At 39.6% G+C, this 19846-nt stretch overlaps 1 protein-coding gene across 9 annotated transcripts in view; it reads left to right on the plus strand.

Moving 5' to 3' along the window:
• The window catches only part of lrba (LPS-responsive vesicle trafficking, beach and anchor containing), a 231251-nt gene that overhangs the window by 25283 nt on the left and 186122 nt on the right, over positions 1–19846 (plus strand). For all 9 annotated transcript variants that reach the window (XM_086032881.1, XM_086032886.1, XM_086032889.1 and 6 more), the window contains exons 2-21: positions 6–237; positions 1645–1745; positions 2837–2932; positions 3004–3125; positions 3205–3331; positions 3462–3581; positions 4357–4503; positions 5818–6015; positions 8854–8987; positions 10052–10160; positions 12022–12174; positions 12531–12699; positions 12780–12853; positions 14001–14063; positions 14247–14344; positions 14434–14526; positions 15429–15537; positions 15629–15710; positions 19288–19411; positions 19497–19689. In XM_086032881.1, the coding sequence (XP_085889007.1) occupies positions 6–237; positions 1645–1745; positions 2837–2932; positions 3004–3125; positions 3205–3331; positions 3462–3581; positions 4357–4503; positions 5818–6015; positions 8854–8987; positions 10052–10160; positions 12022–12174; positions 12531–12699; positions 12780–12853; positions 14001–14063; positions 14247–14344; positions 14434–14526; positions 15429–15537; positions 15629–15710; positions 19288–19411; positions 19497–19689 (2544 nt within the window). The remainder of the gene's footprint in view (positions 1–5; positions 238–1644; positions 1746–2836; positions 2933–3003; positions 3126–3204; positions 3332–3461; positions 3582–4356; positions 4504–5817; positions 6016–8853; positions 8988–10051; positions 10161–12021; positions 12175–12530; positions 12700–12779; positions 12854–14000; positions 14064–14246; positions 14345–14433; positions 14527–15428; positions 15538–15628; positions 15711–19287; positions 19412–19496; positions 19690–19846) is intronic.

Here is a 19846-nt window from a genome sequence, read left to right on the forward strand (position 1 = left end):
CCCAGCTGGTCGGCGGCCAGTTTGACCTGGAGATGAACTTTATCATCCAGGAGCCCGAGAGCATCGTGTGTATGGTGGAGCTCTTGGACAAGTGCGAGCCTACCTGCCAGGCCGAGGTGTGGAGCATCTTCACCGCCATTCTCAAGAAGAGCGTGCGCAACCTGCAGGCGTGCACCGACGTGGGCCTCATTCAGCTGGTGCTGCAGCGCATCTCCGACACCGACAGCATGATCGCAGGTACACAAGGCCAAGTAGGACAACATAATAAAATCCCTTCCATACCTTAACTGTACAGGCAGTCTTAACATTAGTCAGTCACATTTAAACATCATTACCCTCATTGGTCACAGTTGCCTATCCCACTGACCAACTGGGTGAAAGAAGTGTATGTGTGTTTCTTCCTAAATTGCTTTTCCTAAATTGCTTTTCATTTTGTTCGCAAAGCTGTATCAAAATAGAATAAAAGTTATTACATTTTTTCCCACTAAATGAATAAAATGTAAATTAGGATCAAGCCCTGCTATGAAAATCCATGAGTAATTGATGCCGAAAAGCTTTAATAAGCTTTGCAATTGCCTATAGAGGCTACAAGATGGGGTCAGATCACTTCAACATTGTTTCCTTGGCGCAGAGATGCTGTGAAATGGCCAAAAATAAAATACTTTCATTGGTTTGGCCTGAGCCCTAAAACTGCGAATAGGTGAAATTCTAGTGAATAACAGAGGATAGGTTAAAAACAAAAAGGTGAACTTTCAAATGCCCCACCCCCGCGAATATTGTGAGGGTGTTGGCTTTGTGGTGTCAGGGATAGGAGGCGGTGCACCGAACTTGTAAGGATATTGAAAGTTGCTTGTCGCTTAAAATAACATCATGACTAGTGGCTTTTTGGCCTTTTCCGAAAAAAAAACATGGAAGGAGTGCTTCAAACACCTCCAAAATGCTCTGTAACAAATAAATTCAGGAAAAAAAAGATTCCTAAAGTACATGACCTATTCTAATGCCGCTCTTCTTATGAATAATGTTCCATTTACGCTATTTCAGTCAAGTTTTTAGTTTTCTGAATGTTGCGGTTATTTTGATGTGTTGACTTTGAGAACCGCTTGGAAGTAAGTACAAGCTTATCTGTGGATATTTTTAATTTTTGATTGAAATTTGCCAGCCAATCGTTGATGGGGTTCCCTCTGTCAAAAGGTTTTTTGACAGACTCAATTTGGGGAAATCTTGTTGGTAATGTTTGGGAATTACGTAAAACCAACTGAGCTGTACAGTAAACAGAGTTTGAATACTTTTGTGAGCATGAGGCTCGTTGGGGGACGCTTGCGGTGCCAGGAATAAGGGTTTGCGACAACTCTGTTGTAATGCGTTGGGAAATTGCTAGAATTATTGGGATCTATTCCGACCGTGTTTGCATCAGTGCCCTTCTCGCCAGCACGAACAGTGCAAGCCTCCAGCGACTGTGCAGCCAAGTGAGTGTAAAGTAGATGTTTACTCAAGTGGAAATGTTCCATCTTTTAACATCCTTCCTCTGATATGCAATTATTAAAAGTTCATGATGTAATGGCAAAAAACATGTCTTTGTTGACTTGGCTTGTGTACATTAATTGGATATCATGCTTTACCATTGTGACTTTTTTTTTCCTCCAGATCTGCTGGTGGACATGCTGGGTGTGCTAGCCAGCTACAGCATCACTGTCAAAGAGCTGAAGTTGTTCTTCAGCAAGCTGCAAGGGGAGAAAGGCCAGTGGGTGAGTCAGATGATGATGTCGTCTCGGGCATATATGCGAAGAATGTGCTGGGAAGGCGTCAAGCGCTCGTGGTCTACCCCTCCCCGCTCTGCCGAATTGAAGTCCTTGTCACACAGATGTGATGGCTCATGATGTTGGTCCAGAGGATTTCAGTGCAACACTGCTAATATAATAAGCTATCAAACACTTAACCCCTTTACGTATGTTTGTAATGTTAACTGCATCAGTACAGGAATATTGCATCATTCCATCTCCCAGACCAACTACTTGAGTAAATGTCTGACTAACAAATAATAGTGGATACTAACAAGCTTTACTGACTGATTGACTGATGCATTAACTTATGCACTTATTACCTTATCTACCTAACAGCCAAACTAACTGAGACAGACTGTCTTAGCGAGTGTCAAGACTCACAAATTGACTTAAACAGTAAAAATCTTCAGCTAGCTAGTGAGTTTGGCTGTTAAGTAGTTAGCTAGTTAGTAGTTACTTACCAAGCTTTTTTACTGACTGATCCACCTACTTACTTACCTACCTACTGTACTTACCTACTCGACCAAGTGAGTTACTGACTGACTGATTGACTGACCGACTAACTTCTTAGCTACTTACCAGCCTGTCTTTGTGATTGACCTGACAAAGCTACCTAGCTACCTACCTACTCAGCTGACTGAATGACTGACCGGTCAGATGAGTAACCCAACTAGCGAACTAGCTCACTAGCCACCCAAGCTATCTGCCTATTTGACCAAATAACTAACTCACTCACTCTATAAAGCAACCAATGTTCTTAGTTGCTTAACAGACTACCTGGCTAAATGCATTTTACCCACATACTTAATACCACCACATCAAACAGATAATTGCCTAGATAAAAAACATACCCGCTTAGTAAATGGCATATCTATCTGCATAGCTACTTACCAGATTGATTGACAAACTAATCTCATACCTGACTTGTTAATTTAGCGCAGTAGTTTCGTTGATGTAATTTATGCTGACAGCCAAAGTTGACTTCAGGATTACCCACATTTGTGTATTCCCTAGGTTATGCAAGAACTTGACTTGTTTTTTTAAAACTCTTTCAGCCTCGGCATGCTGTGAAGCTTCTGTCAGTGTTGAAGTACATGGCCCACAGGACTGGACCAGACTCCTTCTTCAGCTTTCCTGGCAAAAACGCAGCTGTAAGTTCACTTCAATATACCCCCCCCCCCCCCAAAAAAAACCCCAAACAAACAATTAATGTCACTAACAGGCGATAGCGCTTCCACCCATTGCAAAATGGCCATACCAGAATGGCTTTACGTTCCATACGTGGCTCCGCATGGACCCTCTCAACAACATTAACGTGGATAAAGACAAGCCTTACCTCTACTGGTCAGTCTTGGTTCCTTGACACCATGTCCAGTTTCCTCCCCTGGAATCTTACCCACTTTCCTCTCTGTTTTTCATTCAGTTTCCGCACTAGTAGGGGCCTCGGTTACTCGGCACACTTTGTGGGCGGTTGTTTGATAGTGACCTCGTTGAAAACCAAGGGCAAAGGATTCCAGCACTGTGTGAAGTATGACTTCAAACCTCAGAAGGTAAGATGGGAACGAAAAACCAGACAACACTACTGATGTTCTTAGATAATCACTGGGTGGCTTTTTAAAAAATAATCTTAGTGTCATCTTACCGTTTTGTGTACAAATTGTGGCATTTCTTTCACTGTAGTGGTACATGGTGACTCTAGTGCATGTCTACAACCGCTGGAAAAACAGTGAAATTAGCTGCTATGTCAACGGTGAGCTGGCGTCCTTCGGAGAGATCGCCTGGTTTGTCAACACCAGTGACGTAAGTAAAAAGCCTTTACGGAAAGCGAAGCTAATTGGTCTATGGCAGGTGTTCTCAAACGGTGGTGCACCCATGGGGCTGATTATGTGGTTGGAGATATGGGTGAGTTAACTGTGGGAGTGTGTGGTTGGGACTGGGAAAGGCTTAAAATCACTCACTTAAAATCAACCTAACAATTTTTTTTTTAATCGGGGACGGGGAGGGTGTGGATGCCTGTGGTGCGCGGGAATAGGAGTGCACTAATTTTGTGGATGTTTTGAAATGGATTCCTGCTTAAAAACTTGACCTATAGGCTCTTTATCAACATAGCTATACACTAGGGTTGCAGCTAGCAAACATTTTTAAGTTCAAGGAAAGTCTCCTTCAGCTCCTGTATTCTGTGAAATACCAATTAACCATTTAGATGCAGTGCTGTCCATTACAAATGAACGTAATGTCTAGTCTTTCATTTTTTTGTGTAGGCATTACGAGGCAATATTTGCGCAAAAGATGCACACACTCCCATCTGCCAATCACTCACAAATCACTGCATGCACTGGTGTCACAGCATGGAGGATTACTTGAGCCTACGTTCACAATCACAAAAGAACTGGCGACGAAGGCGAAGCGAGGCTGTCATTGAGAATATTTATAGCACATTGTCCTCACATCTTTGCTGCTATTTTTGCCTCTTTTTATCATCACATGTTAATACCTTTTCTTTTTATCTTTAAAATGTTTTTTTTTTTCCTCCACTTTTTGGAGCGCTGACAAACTGAATGCTTTCATCCCGCAGACGTTCGACAAGTGCTTCCTAGGCTCGTCCGAAACGGCTGATGCCAACCGGGTCTTCTGTGGGCAGATGGGCGCCGTCTACTTATTTGGAGAAGCCCTCAATGCTGCCCAGATCCTGGCTATCTACCAGCTGGGGCCAGGGTACCAGGTAAGATGAGGAGGGGTATGACAACTCTACCTATTTAAACTCCAGTGCTAACCAAAAATGTCTTCTTTTTTTTTACTTAACATCCATCCATCCATCCATTATCGATACCGCTTATCCTCACAGTATATTGTAATACAGTGGTGCCTTGACTTAGCTGTTAGTTTCCCTGACAATGGTAGCAACTCAAAACACTCGCATCATACCCCATTGAAATAAACAGAAATGCCATTCATCCGTTACAACATCCAAAAACCCTCACCCCCCCAAATTTTTGTAACTTGTTTTTTTAGTTCAAAAAATAGCACTGTACAGTATAATAGTTTCTAAACACCTGAAATGATATGCATGAATCAATGCTTCAATGATCATGATTTCATGTATTCATTCAATGGGCCTTTGCCACTAGAGCACAGCACAGTACAATACATACAGACATAATACATGGCCAGTGCCTTGGGAAAAAAGTGTTGTACAGGTGCATACAGAAATAAGAGGGCAGCATGAGCTCTCTGCCCTCATTAAAAAAAAGTTTTCATGCTCCCAAAACAAAACAAAAAAAAATGTAGCAACATGGAAATGCATGGATGGGGCCTGATTCTATTGATGTGCTACCTTGATGAGTTACCACTAGATTTCTGAAGTCCGTGCTGAGCAGTTTGTTTGACAAATTGCTCATCTGGTCAAAACATCATTTCAGCCTGGAATATTCACACAGGCCTTAACACTGCTGTCATTTAGTGTACCAAAAAAGACTAGTCTTGATGTCACAGTACTGAAAAACTCAGCCCATATCAAACTGTCCATTTTTAGGCAAAATCCTAGAAAAAGTTGCACACCATTAGCTTACAGAATTTACCCTGTCTAATAATGCTTTTAATACTTTCCAATCAGACTGTTTTTATGGAATGACTTTATGATGCCTGGTTTCTGTTTTTGAATACATAAACAGCTAACAGTATTTGAGGACATCAGAAAGATGTATTTGTAATTTTTGGAAAATGTTACGGCCATAAACATCATTTCTTGACAGATGCCAAAACAGTGACTCTCCAAGACGAAAACCTGCTTAAATCTGCATTAGAAAATTATAAAATATGATTGAGTACAACACACAGGATAACATAAGAGGCAATAACGATCACTGCTGTCAATTTGGAGTGTTGCAGCTGCATCTTATTTATTCGGTAGTGTTATTTATTCAGGCACCTAAGGGCCGAAACAGAACAACAGCCGTCACTTTATCTGAGGCTTCTTGTTTTTTTTCTTTTCTTTTTTTGTCTCCTCCTCATCTTATCTCTCCCCGTTGCTCCTCAGGGCACGTTCAAGTACAAAGCCGAAAGCGACTTGCTCTTTGCCGAGCACCACAAGATGCTGCTGTATGATGGCAAGCTGTCCGCTGCCATTGCTTTTGCGTACAACCCCCGTGCCACCGATGCCCAACTCTGCCTCGAGTCCTCTCCCAAGGACAATGCCTCCATTTTCGTCCATTCCCCGCATGCGCTCATGCTCCAGGTAAACTGCGATTGTGTTCCGAATCACTCCCTATCCGCTATATACTTAGTTATATCGTAAGCGATGTCGGAAATTTGCAATTTTGTAGTGTTGTTTAACGTCTAGTGAGCGTAAGGTATCCCTTTGAAACAGTAGTGCCCTCAACATATCCCACAAGGCATCTTGGAAAGTAGCGCACAATTCATGAGTTATGGCTCAAAAATATCTTGAATAAAAGTAGACACAACACATCACAATATAGATTGGGCATGAAATGCAGGGTTTGTATTGATTTTAGAAAATAAACTCATCTTAAAACATGACAATGTGATGATAATATATTTGTCCACATTTTTTTTTTTTTACAGTTATGACAGCTGACACAGATTGAGTAGTATATGCCGAGTAATAAGGCAAATGAAGACAACTTTATGTAGTACGTTTCATACATAGGGCAACTCAGTGTGCTTCACACAACCAAAAAGCACAACATCTAAAAGCATTAACAAGCAGAACAACTGAAAATGGTTGCAATGTAGAGAGAACAAAAGTAGCTTATTGAAATGAACGTGTTTTTACAACATTTAAGCACATCTGGAACCCAAAGATTTAAAGACATTCAAAAGCAAAGCAAATAAATGAAAAGTAGCTTTGTGAAATTACTAAAAGACCATAGAGTGAAATAGATTTTTAAAATGCTTAACTCATTCAATGACATTGATGAATTTACTTGTCGTTTCACAGTCCAGCCAGTCAATCTCAGGAATTTATTTATATATTTTTTTCAAATGTTTTCAAACATTAGGGTAAAAGAGGGTCTGAAAACCACTGGCAGTGAATGAGTTAGAAGACCTTTAATCAGAGGAATGTGAGGAAAAAAAAGCATAGTTTTTAAATGTCCGTGGCTTAAATGGTTGTGACACTGTAACACCGGTGCTATTCATTAGCCTATTTATGGTCTTTTGCATTGTGTTTTAGCATTTAGCTAGCCTAACTTGCTAGCCAAAACTGAAGCTATGCGGTTGTTTTAAATATGCAATGTATACATCGCTTTCATTGATGTTTAGTTTAACATTAAATAGTGACAGTAATAGCATGAAACATTTTTTAAAAAATTGTTCACTATCAGCCAAACTGTTCCTTTTTTCTGAAGTTCGCTTATTGCTGCCCCTTTGTAGCGCTCGTATATTCCGGTATATTCCGAGCGGCGGCTTGTATTTGTAAATCGGTGTCACTTATAAATTGAGGTATCATTGACAGGATTTTTTTACTATAGTCCAGTAACTAAAAATCCATGATAGCTGATTCAGAGTTGATAGGAATTTTTAATAATCTAGTGAACGACAGTATATCGTTGCCAAAATAAAAATCCCAGTAAAGTGATTCAGGACTAAGACATTTTCTAGAAAGTCACTGTGTTGGGAATCATTCGCTCACACCCCCGCCTTAGCACAGGTGGCGAGAGTTTTCAGTATAGCCGACTCATTAGAGCAGAGGGTTCACCTGCTGAGAATACCTCCAGTTCTGCTTATTACCATGCTCACAAACTGTACAAGTAGCAAACATACACGCACACACACACACACACACACCCACACACACACACACACACACACACACACACACACACACACCCTCCCACCGAACCCCCCCACACACTGCCCCCCCCACACACACAGAGTGCACTTTTGCATCAGTTTTTGACTTTTCACTCTCATAAAAAAACGTGTCTTTTTTTCCTCCTCCCCTGTGTTTTCAGTATGCTTTCCAACAAGCTTTCCCTACCACAGCACACTCTGAGAAATTACAATGAAAAACTAAGTGAATTTCAAACCGGAATCCGATACTGTATGTTACACTGTGATGCATTAATACCATACAATAGCGTAACGTATCATACAGAAAAAGGTGTCTTGGTTATCGGGCACAGAATGGCACAAATAAACAAATGCAAAAAAAACCCCAGAAAGCATAACGATATTCATTATTTAATTTATTAAAATAAAAGTAAATAAATAAATACATAACTTTTCACTTAGTAAATTTAGCCTGCACCGAGTGTTTATCCAAAATAAACTAACATTATTTCTTAATATTATTTATTCTAGTATTTTATGTTATAGTATAGTTAAAAGAATGTTAATAAATAAACCAATACATTTTGTGCCTCATAAGTTTAGGAGGCACTTGAGTGATTGATAAAAAGAAACAATAAAATCGAACAAAAATAAAGATATTCCCTATTTGTATTCTTTGTTTATTTTTTTAACAATACAAATATAAATAAATAAATATTAATATTACACCTAATAAATGCATGCTTTTATTAGTGTTTATTAAAAATAAAATAACAAATGAAATTTAATAAATGAATAAATATCCCTTAGTCATGTATAGTAAAAGTTTCCCCCCACAATGTATGCAACCTTTAGTGATTATTAACAATAAAACATAATAAAAGAAATGGTAAAGAAATGAGAATAAACTTTATGAATGTATTTTATTGTTTATTGTTTGTTTATTAAATAGGATCAATCTAAATAAATACACTTTACATACCAAAATGTAGGATTGCACGTATTATAATATATGGTATGATATAATGAAAGCATATTGAACATGCTTGTATTTGCATATCAGTACAGTATCTACAAAATGTGACCATAGAGTTTTGTAAAATATTGGGAATTTACACAATCTTAACTGTAGTTTAGTGGTCACATGCATTTTGCATAATCAATTTTTTTCCATTTCTAAGTCTTGGACACAGGACATCATTTCCACACGACATCATTCATTGACCAATGATGATTTGAGCAATGGCTAGATGTAACTTCAACTACGGTGTTGTCTGTGCAGGATGTGAAAGCAGTGGTGACTCACTCGGTTCAGAGCGGGATTCACTCCATTGGTGGTGTGCAGGTCCTCTTCCCCCTCTTTGCGCAGCTGGACTTCTGCCAGCCCTCCAGCCACGAGCTGGACACCTCTGTCTGGTAACTATGGAAACACACATACTGTTCATATCTACATAAGATAAGTGCATCTACACAAGTGTGTCAGCGCGAACACTTGGAAAACAAGTGTAATTCCTTAGGACTGGTACACACAGGGATTTAAAAAAATATATATATTAAGAGATTTTTACAGACCCCACACATAAAGAAAAATCAGGTATTTAATAGTTTGGATTGTGCTGTGTGTTCTCTGATAATCTCAACACAGCACTCCACAGTCCACACACAGATTCTGTTCCAGCACAGATCTACATTCAAGTCCTCCAAGACAAAAACTAAATGAAAAGAAACATGGCAACAACCAATAAACTCAAGACGCAACATGGAGGAGGACACATGAGGGATGAATTTTTTTTCATTCTCCTTTTTCATTGAATTCATCTCCAAATGGATGCTTCAACCCTAAATGGAGTTCTGCCATGACAGACGTTTCCACTGAATTCTGTCTGGATCAATTGAATTGGTGACCAGGGCTCATTTTTCTCTTACTTTCCAGGCCTTTTTCCCTGGAATTTTCCCCCAAAATGCCCGCTTTAAAACAAAATGGCCAAACGGTTCAATTCCAATCATGGAGCCATGGTACTTTTTTGTGCGACGTCGGTTGGTGAAACTGATGGCAGGAACTATTTTTTTCTAACTTTCTCGGGCCCTGTTTCATGATATTTGCCCGCAAAATAGAAGCCTCAAACCAAAATGGCCAACTTCTTGTACATGTACACACAATTTAGTGTTAATTGCGCACATTTTTTCCAACTTTCCAGAAGGCACGACTGAGTTTCATTACCACTTTGTTCTGTTTTTTGCATGCCAGCTTCACAATAATTACCTACGTGTCTTTATGATCACGTCTCCATTTCGTTCTTCTCGAGGCGACACTGAGTATTCCGTCGGCACGACGGGGACACGACACCCTCATTCAATCACATCACATGTCGTGTGCGGCCCCCTTTGCACTCCAGGCTTTGTCAGCAGCTCACGCAGATTATTGTTACTGTCTGTCACTGTTGTGACTGTTTTTGTCTCTTTGCACGATTGCCTCCTAGCTGCACGCTGCTGTCTTTTGTGATGGAACTACTGAAGAACTCTGTGGCCATGCAAGAGCAGGTTCTGGCCTGCAAAGGCTTCCTGGTCATTGGATACACTCTGGAGAAGGTTGGTTAAATTCCCAGGATCCACTAGTTGGTACCCCCATTTTTACCCCGAAATGGCAACATTGCTTTTTGTTGTCTATACATTAATTCAATATGTAAAGAGCAAGAATAAAGAAAATAAAAGCACAATCTTTCTGAATAAAGAGAATGGAGATGAAACCATTTTACTTAAATTCCCCAGAGTTAAATAAAATGACATTTTAAAAAAAAAAAAGAAAAAAAATCTAAAGCAGATATAGAATTATTGATTGCAATGTCAAATTGTTATTTACATGCATACCTGATCATTCTCGTGTATAGGGGCAGTGCTATGATTTTTTTTTTTCGTTGCTTTTAAAAACAGTTTTAAAGTATTGGTACTGACAACAACGATAATTATGGGTTGATTGAACATTTTATTAACATACACACTTGTTTTCATTCATTTCAAAAAATTTTATTCGACAGTACAACAAATGATGAACAATATAAAATAACACATTGAACCACTAAAATGGGCTACTCAGGCATGAGTACACCCTGAAATGTAAACATTATTTTTAAGTTATAATCCTAAATACAGCATTAACATCATTGCTACTAGCAAATGTGCATGACAAAAGATGACACGATTGATTTTTGCTTTTGTCCGGTGGTTGCCGGCTAGTTATTAGCAGCTAAACTGTCAATGTTGACATGGGGAGGCTGTGCAAATTCTGCTCACATTTTCATTTTTTCCACTTCGGTGCGACTTGTGCAAATGATTCAACAGGTGTGTTGTATTGCCTTGTTTTTGATGACATACCTTGCATAACGGCTTCCTCGTCCATGTCGCTCTGGAGATACCGCCACAAAACGATGGTGAGGAACTTCTCTTGTCAAATTAGCTACATCTTCCGAAGTCATGGCTGCGCGTTGAGCTGCACGTTCATTCATTTTGTTACTATTACTTTCTGTTTACTGCTTCTGCTTTAATTTTTCGCGCATTCTGTTTACTTCAACTTGCAAACCAAAGTTAGAAGAAAAAGATGGACTCTGAAGGATGACTGTCTGATGGAGTGAAGATGCTCACATTTCACAGCTGGTCATGTAATTATCACGATGCTCAATCATATAATCACCCAGCCCCACTTATACTGCCCTTCAGAAGGTAATCGACAGGGTGGAAGGTTGGTTGACGTTCCGCAAAAAGTGGTTGGGGACCACTGATCTAAACTATAGTCTGCATAATTTAGAGTACAGTTTATTTCAGCAATATTACATACTGACAGTGGTGATGGAAGTAATGTGTACTAACATGATAAATAGCAATATAATAAAGCATAAAAAAATAAATGAATAAATAATGCAAATTAAAAGAAATGGTAAAACACTATTTTGTTTTGTCTTAGTTCTTAACATATCATTTTGTAGTTATTCACAGCACTTTAATTCCTGATCAGAAAAATGAATTTTGTTAGTTCTAGCAATTTACAAACATGTAAAAGATGTCCAGTGGTATACATTTTACTCTTCTAATATGGTGTATTTTCAAGTGTTGGCAATGTCATAACTTTTAACCCTGAAGAGTTAACAAAAATGGCAAAATCTCAAGAGCTCACTGGAATTGAAGGAATCCACATTAAAGCACTTAATATTGAATGGTCCAGATGGCTGCATTATTGTCTTAAGCACTGTATTGTATGTATACACAGCGCTGAACTTCAGTGCTCTGTGTTAACTTGGCTTTGATTTCCAGTCAAACAGACTTCATATGATTCTGCATTTTCCCCTATCTGAAGGTTATAGCTGTGTTTGTGTGCTTGGCAAATGGCCTTTGCGATTCTTCGCAGACATCATTACTCCCCTCCCATATTTTGTCTCTTGTGTTTATACTGCTGCAGTCGTCCAAAGTGCACGTAACGCGGCCCGTCCTGGACATCGTGCTGGCCTTCTCCAGGTACCTGAGCAACTTGCAGAACGGCATCCTGCTGCTCAAGCAACTGTGCGACCACATTCTATTCAACCCCGCTATCTGGATCCATGCCCCCGCCAAGGTAACAACACGATATGGCCAACATGCTTGGTATACACTCAAACAGGACCAGAGCTGGGTAGAGTAGCTAAAATTTTTACTCAAGTAAGCGTACTCTTACTTTCGAAAACTATGACTCAAGTATCACTTAAATAAAATTATAAATGGAAAAATGAGAATGACAGCATGATAATAGCTATGCAATAAGTTATTTTAATTGTAACAATTTGAGTAACATTGATTTTAAATGAATTAGGTATAATTACATAAAATTTAAAAAATCAGTTCTAAATACTTCCAAAATGTTGGCAGTTCCTATTGTTTTAAATCCAAAGTCCACTTTAAGTTGTCTGCTTTCCCTTTGATGTTGCCTCGCAGGTGCAGATCACTCTGTACACATACCTGGCCACTGAGTTCATCAGCACCGTCACCATCTACAACGCCATCCGTCGGGTGGGCACCGTGCTGCAGGTCATGCACACGCTCAAGTACTACTACTGGGTGGTCAACCCGCAGGACCGCAGCGGCGTCGTGCCCAAAGGCGCCGGTAGGAGACCGTCAAGTACAGTACATGCATGGCGTTTACTTCAAACAGTCGACTAACGGTCGGCTTCCAATGCTTTCCAGATGGTCCTAGGCCAAAGGAAATGCTGTCTTTACGAGCCTTTTTGCTTTTGTTTGTCAAGCAGCTCATAATGAAGGTAAGCTAGCAGGTGCAGTTCGGAACCTCCGTTGTGCGACGCCTGAAAAATTTGGACTTCAACTACACTTTGTTGTCGCTCAAACCATCATTGTTTGTGATTTTTAATCAGTTGGGATCAAACGGACGAACTCCACAAGTGTGTTTTGCTTGGTCTCTGGCTTTTTTGGTTAATGCCACTACAAAAAGTCTACCAGTGCTGGCAAACGAAATGTGTGATGAGAACCATAGAACAGGAAATGACAAGACCGTATTGCGATTGGCTAGGGCACGGTCCGGCTGCTCAGTAAAATAACAGGCACTGTTTCAAGTAAGACTTTGCAGTATTAATAATAAAGTATAAGCAGCACAATTCAGTAAATTACATAGCAGATGCTAACATGATGCTAAATATAATAATGACTAATGGCAAGCGTGGTACGTTTTAGGATAGGATAGTGTCTGGTGGCTGAGTCCAAAATCACATAACAGCTGCTTACCTGAATAGAATGCTGTTGATGGCATAACAGCTACTACAGTTATTAGCCATTATTCTATCATGAAAAGGACTTGTGAAGCTGTGTGTGGCTGCTCAGTACAGTACAACATAGAAGCACGATCAGGTCAAAGCCTAAAGGTAGGCAGGCCCAAGCTCTGCCTGGGTCGTCACAGTAACAATAGTCACACTCGCCACTTGCATTGAAATGGACACACGCAATTATTTGAGTGAATGAATTAAAACATGATGCTTCCATTGGAGCTCGTTGCAAGTTAAAAATAAACAAATAAAAAAACGCTACTGGCAGCTCCACCCGCTCAATGGTCGGACATGCTTGAATCTTATTTTACCCTGAGGCCGACATGATGACATCAACAAACATTGCAATTTGTCGGCAGGGTGCCCTCGACCAAATTCATACAGTCTACCAAAAATACCCTATGTACTGTTTACCTATACAAGAATGTGTTGGTTTCTTCGTATTCATTTAGAAAATTTGGACTGAACTCAGGCCATTGTCTGAAAGGTACATACGTGGTGGCCAGACACAATGCGTCACGTTTCCTGGGTTCCTCTGTAGTGAACTTATTTTTGATTGTGTTCCAGTATTGAGCTTCCCCTTCACTTTCGACAGAGCAGTGGTAATAATGAGACACCTCCAATGTTTCAGGACAACGGTGTGAAGGAAGATGAGCTCCAGAGCATCCTCAACTATCTACTCACCATGCATGAGGTGAGTGTAGAAAATCACCACTAGATGGCACCATTGTTCAACACCTCGTCCCTTGCTGTTGCGATGAAGATCACAAGCAAACAAAATCCCGAATGCATCTCTGTGAATATTTGGCTCAGCACGGTACATAAATGAAATAAAATCTTCAAATATGTGACATGTGACTTGTCTTTCTCCTAATAGGATGACAACCTCATGGATGTGCTGCAGTTGCTGGTGGCACTGATGTCTGAACACCCTGGATCTATGGTTCAGGCCTTTGATCAGCGTAACGGCATTCGGTATAGCAGTATCAGACACGCAGTTGTATGAATACTGACCCTCGATGGCTTATTGTGAAATATTCTTTCATTCTTTGTCGTCTTGTCAGTGTGATTTACAAGCTTCTGGGATCCAAAAGCGAAGGCATCAGAGTGCAGACGCTCAAAGTGTTGGGATACTTCCTCAAACATTTGCCACCCAAGTAAGCACAGTGTCTGCATGATTATAGAGTACCAGGCCTTTGTTGTACAAATGCAGTTTGATAAAAATGTTATAATTTTTTTTCCTCCAAAAAGGGGAAGGGGGGGATGCAATTATTTGTACAATGCAGTTTTATAATGTTAAATAATTGATATTTCTCCACAAATAGAGGTGAGGCCTTGAATTATAAAAAAAATATCAATTATATTTTTGAGGTCTTGAATTATAAAAAAAATGTAAATTATATTTTTTGTCCATACATTGGGGGAAGAATTTGGTTATGCAAATAGTTTTAGAATAATATCAAATTAAGACATATTTTTTTCTGAAAATTGGGTGCGGACGGCGGGGAGTGGGAGGCAATTTCATTTTTATAGTAATATAAAATCTGTTTTGTAACCAATAGGGGGAGGCCTAATTTTCCAAATGCAGTTAGAGAACAGTATGTATTTCATTTTCCACAAATATGCACGAAAGCCTTTAGTTGTACAATGCAGATTTATTTCAGAATTAAATTACACATATTTTTTTTTACAAAAATGACAAGGATGGTGTCATGTGTACAATTTGGTTTATAATATCTACCCACACAGACAACGGACAGGGGTGGGTCTTTTATTTATGTCATTTTTTTTTCTGCGAGATGCATTTTTCCCCAAATAGGTGTAAGGCCCCAATAAGCATAAATGCAGTTGTATTTTGATAATCACATTTTTTAAATGGTTCTCCCCACCTATAAAATGGAGAATGCACCCATATTTAATCATGTTTCATTTATTTACTTTGAATACATAATAACATTTGAATGCTGAAATTGGCATTCCTGCACTGACTGTTAATAGCTATGCAATATTTCTTTTAATTCTGAGTATTTCTCTCTGGTTTTGAATCTGTTGTCATCAGGAGAAAGTCGGAGGTCATGCTGAGTCACGGTCTCTTCTCCTTGCTCACGGAGCGCCTGATGCTCCACTCGGCCCAGTTTTCCATGACCACCTACAATGTGCTCTTTGAGGTCGGCTTACCCTCAATAGAGTAATATTATGATATAACATAACGTAGAATGTGTATTGTTTAGTGTTATTTTACATCTGCTCCGTCCTCAGATCCTCATCGAGCAGATCTGCACACAAGTGATCCATAAACAACATCCGGACCCAGACTCCACTGTGAAGATCATCAACCCACGTAAGTGCCTCTTTTTAAATCACTAGCCCACCCCCCTTTGCCATACAGCACACCTTCTCTATGGCTCCCTGCTGCATGGCAACTCTATTCCCCATGGAAGCAGTTGCCATGCACAGGTCCCAAAAAAATGAGGCACATAAACTTGCTACGCGAGGGTGTTTTTTTCTGGTCTTTTTTGTTTATCCTCTTGTGTAAATGAAAAAAAAAAAACCTCCCCCTTTTTTTAGTCAAGCATGTTGGATTTAGAACTAGTTCAAAGAAGAGTAATAAGGTCATCATAATGGTCACAGTTCGGTTTGTTAAATTGTCACTATAACAAATAAGCCTTTCTGTAAGCATTGTTGTATGCCATGTAATAAAAAGCATGCTGTTAATAATCATGTATTGCCAAATTTTGTTTTTTTTTCAATGTTTTATTTTAATTGTTATCCCCCAAAAATACAAAAATGTTAGTTAAGAAATTTAGAGACTCACTAATTTTGTTGGATAGCAAAATTATAGATTTAGTTTCAAATTCAGAAACATTAATAGTTTTTTTTTTTAAAGCATATGTTATGTCATTACTAGGGGTGTAAGAGTAAATCAAAAAGAAATCACGGTGCGCACTTTGATTCAGTATTTTCTTGGTACAATAGGGGTCAGAAAAGGTATTCTTTTGTGTGAATAGGAGAAAGATTAATGATATTTAAGATGAAACATAATTATGTGGAGCTGTAAAGTAAAATGATATCAAATAAACAAAATCAGGTACCACCTAAGAAAAGGCTGAGCCTCCCAAGAGAGGTTTTATTACTAAAAGTATATCGTCACCCTCTTAAAAGAACTGCATATTTTCAGTTTTTACAGAAAACATGATAAACTGAACCACGCTCTGATTATATGTAGTATTCATATGAATTATGCACAGTTTGAAAATTAACACTGCACTTACATATAGGGGGGAAAATGACTTAATGATTCATTTAAAATGTATTGCACATAAGTAAAACAAAAAAATGTACGTAAATGAAAGTCAAAAACAGTTACTAAAAATGAAATGCAATGTAATGTGCTAACAAGTTTAGTACTGTACCACTAAACAGTACTTAGGCAGTAATCCTTTTCATACCGTTAGAGTGCGCCTGCGAATAACTAATACAAGGATATACAGTAAAGGATCCGCTGTTCTAGCTCTGATGCGCCTTTGTTTTGTGGGGTCCCTCCTCCTTCGTTTCTGTTTCTACACATGCAGTCACTCAGTAATTTTTTTTTCCCCAAAAAGCTGTGGCACCAGCTCAAGGTGGCTTCTTTAATGTGACAAGGCCCGGCTGCAGTCCCACGCTGAATATATGCAGCCCCGGCTGTGTTAAAAAGCGTCCCAGCCGGGGCCATATCACTTTGTACGAGTGGCGGTCTGCTTCTCCTGCCCCCCTGCACCTTGTCTTGATTTTAATCTGTGACAAAGTCCCAAAACGGCCCTCTGATTGCAGTCTTTAGGAACGCCAGAGCCAATCAAACTGCATCGAGGAAGTGCTGTTTCCCTCAAATTAACTTGGAAAAACAAGACGGGAGGGTTACGCCATGCCTACGTCCTCTTGCTGGGGTAATTTTCTGGTGGTGAAGGTTCAGCGACTCATAATTTGCGCGACTTTAGGTGTAGAAACGACGACAGAGCGAAGGGGAAATGCTTAGCGGCGAGGTCTGAAGAGGCGAGTGTAACCCAAACCCCAACAAATGCTGACATTGTCTCGGTCATTCATCGAAACTGGAGCCAAACCTTCCACGGGGGCCCAAGCAATACTGAAAGCATTACTGTAAGATAGCCATCTATACGTTAAATATTCTCTGCTAGTGCAGTCATTTTTCAGAGCTCAGATTGTTTGTCACAGAATGATTTGCACGTCGCATTCAATCTAGTATCGACAATTGATACAAAAAGTCTACTCAACGTTGTTCAAATGCCAGGTTTTTCTACTATAAAACAATGAGATCAAGATAAATGCTGTGCGGCGATGCATTGTTCACATTCAGGCAAATAGTTGTTTGAGTGGCCAAAAGATAAGAATAGGGCACGTAAATGGGCCAGTTTTCTTCTCGCAATGCGAATGGATTTCACGGCGGTACAACTGGCTTCCACATTAACTGGCTCCCGATTCCAGCTGTGGCCGTTTGGGCAATGCCTGGCCAGTAATTTTGTTTTTCCTGTCTGCAGATTCGTCACAAGCAAGATCGAAACTGTTCAGTTGCATACTCATTCAATTCGACAATAAACTCTTGAAACCAAACGTCTTGTTTACAACTCCCATCCGGCTACAAAAAATTGTAAACAGTAAAAAATACAAATATAAAGGTAGAGAGCAGTATTTGAACCCGTGACACAAAGGGGAAAAAAGCAGGAGCACAATCGGAGTGAATGCTCTACCCACTACACCGTGAGCTGGCATGACTGTTGATGAATGAACATGCCACGTCCTCTTGGAAAACTGCCAATCAAGTCCATTTTACTGTAGATTAACTCTCATTTTATGATTTATTAAATACACCTTAGTTTTGCATACTAGTACTATCACAATGTGACAAGAAATAACGCTAACTTGACAATGTGGGACACCAACCCACTATGACGTGTTCTCAGTGCTTGCAGAAACGGACCTAGTAAGTTATCTCATCATGTGCAATTTAGAGCACGGCACAGCATTGAATTTTAAACAATAATGCTCGGCTAATAACCGTAGCCTATATATCTTAGCATTCTTCCAATCTGAGTCTCGGTTCCACTCCATGTCCAGTCGTTTCCTCATCCTGAGCGTCTGGCTCATGTATGGTCCAACATACGTCATGCCAACAACCTCCTCTTCCTCCACCTGAGTCGCCTCAGATGAGTTTAAAATATTGCTTTCCGAGTCGATTTCTGACTTTCCATGTTGCGCACTGCTGTTGTTGTCTTGACGTGACGTTACACTTCCTGGTTGTCGCTCTCCAGGATCTCACTTCGAAAAAATGATTTCTTTCTCGAATATAACCAAATACTAATTAATAAATAATAAATCATTTTTTCATGCTTTATTTTTTGTACTATGTTTAATTACTTTACTTAGACTTCATTTGGCATTTTCGGAAATTACTTCACACTTGAGCTTTAAATATGATAAAATGTGACTTGAATTTCGTATTACTGCATCGAAAAACAACCACCCCAATTTGATGTATAAAGCTATTACTTTTTTTGTGAAGAATTAAAAAACATTTTCTCTCAAATGAAATAAGAAAAACATGTTATTCCTTTTAGATTGAGTCTCTAATGTCTTAAAATTATGATTTTTATTGAAAAACTTCGCTGTTTACTTTTTTCACAAGAAATAAAACCGCTTTAATCCCGTAATATTATGATTATCGAGAAAATGCAACTTTATCTGCAGAAATTCCAGCTCAAATTTAATGTTAATAATGTAATGTTTACTTTTTTCCATGAAATATACATTAAAAACATTTAAAAAAAAATTATTCCTGTAATATTCAGACTTTTTGTTAAGAAAAAAACATCGCCTTTTTTAGTCTTTAACAATACTTTAAAGACACTTTAATATCTATTTTTCAGAGATTCTGAAGGTCATAGCTGCCTTGCTGAAGAACTCCCCGCTGTCGCCAGAGAGCATGGAGGTGCGCAAGGTTTTCTTGTCGGACATGATCAAGCTGTTCAACAACAGCCGAGACAATCGCAGGTAATGCACACGCGTGACCACGCAGGCACACACACACACAGACACACACACATGCGCGCTCCTAACGCTGTGTCTCTTCCCCAAGGAGCTTGCTGCAGTGCTCTGTGTGGCAGGAGTGGATGCTGTCTCTCTGCTTCATCAGCCCGCGAAACAGTGAGGAGCAGAAAGTCACTGAGATGGTGTACGCCGTTTTTCGCATCCTGCTCTACCACGCCATCAAGTACGAATGGGGTGGCTGGCGGGTCTGGGTGGACACCCTGTCCATCACCCACGCCAAGGTCAGAGAGCTCGTTATGGGCCACTCACACGCATACACACACTAGTGCAGGTTAGAGACTGCTTTATTCATCAGTCTTGTCATCTTTTACATTATTTTCAACACCAAGGAGGGTTTGTTTTCCTGTCTACGTTTTTTCATGCATCAACCTGTGTTTT

The sequence above is a fragment of the Filicampus tigris genome, chromosome 6 (genome assembly GCF_054856515.1).
Source record: "Filicampus tigris isolate MCC_2025a chromosome 6, RoL_Ftig_1.0, whole genome shotgun sequence".
Classification (NCBI taxonomy): Eukaryota; Metazoa; Chordata; class Actinopteri; order Syngnathiformes; family Syngnathidae; genus Filicampus; species Filicampus tigris.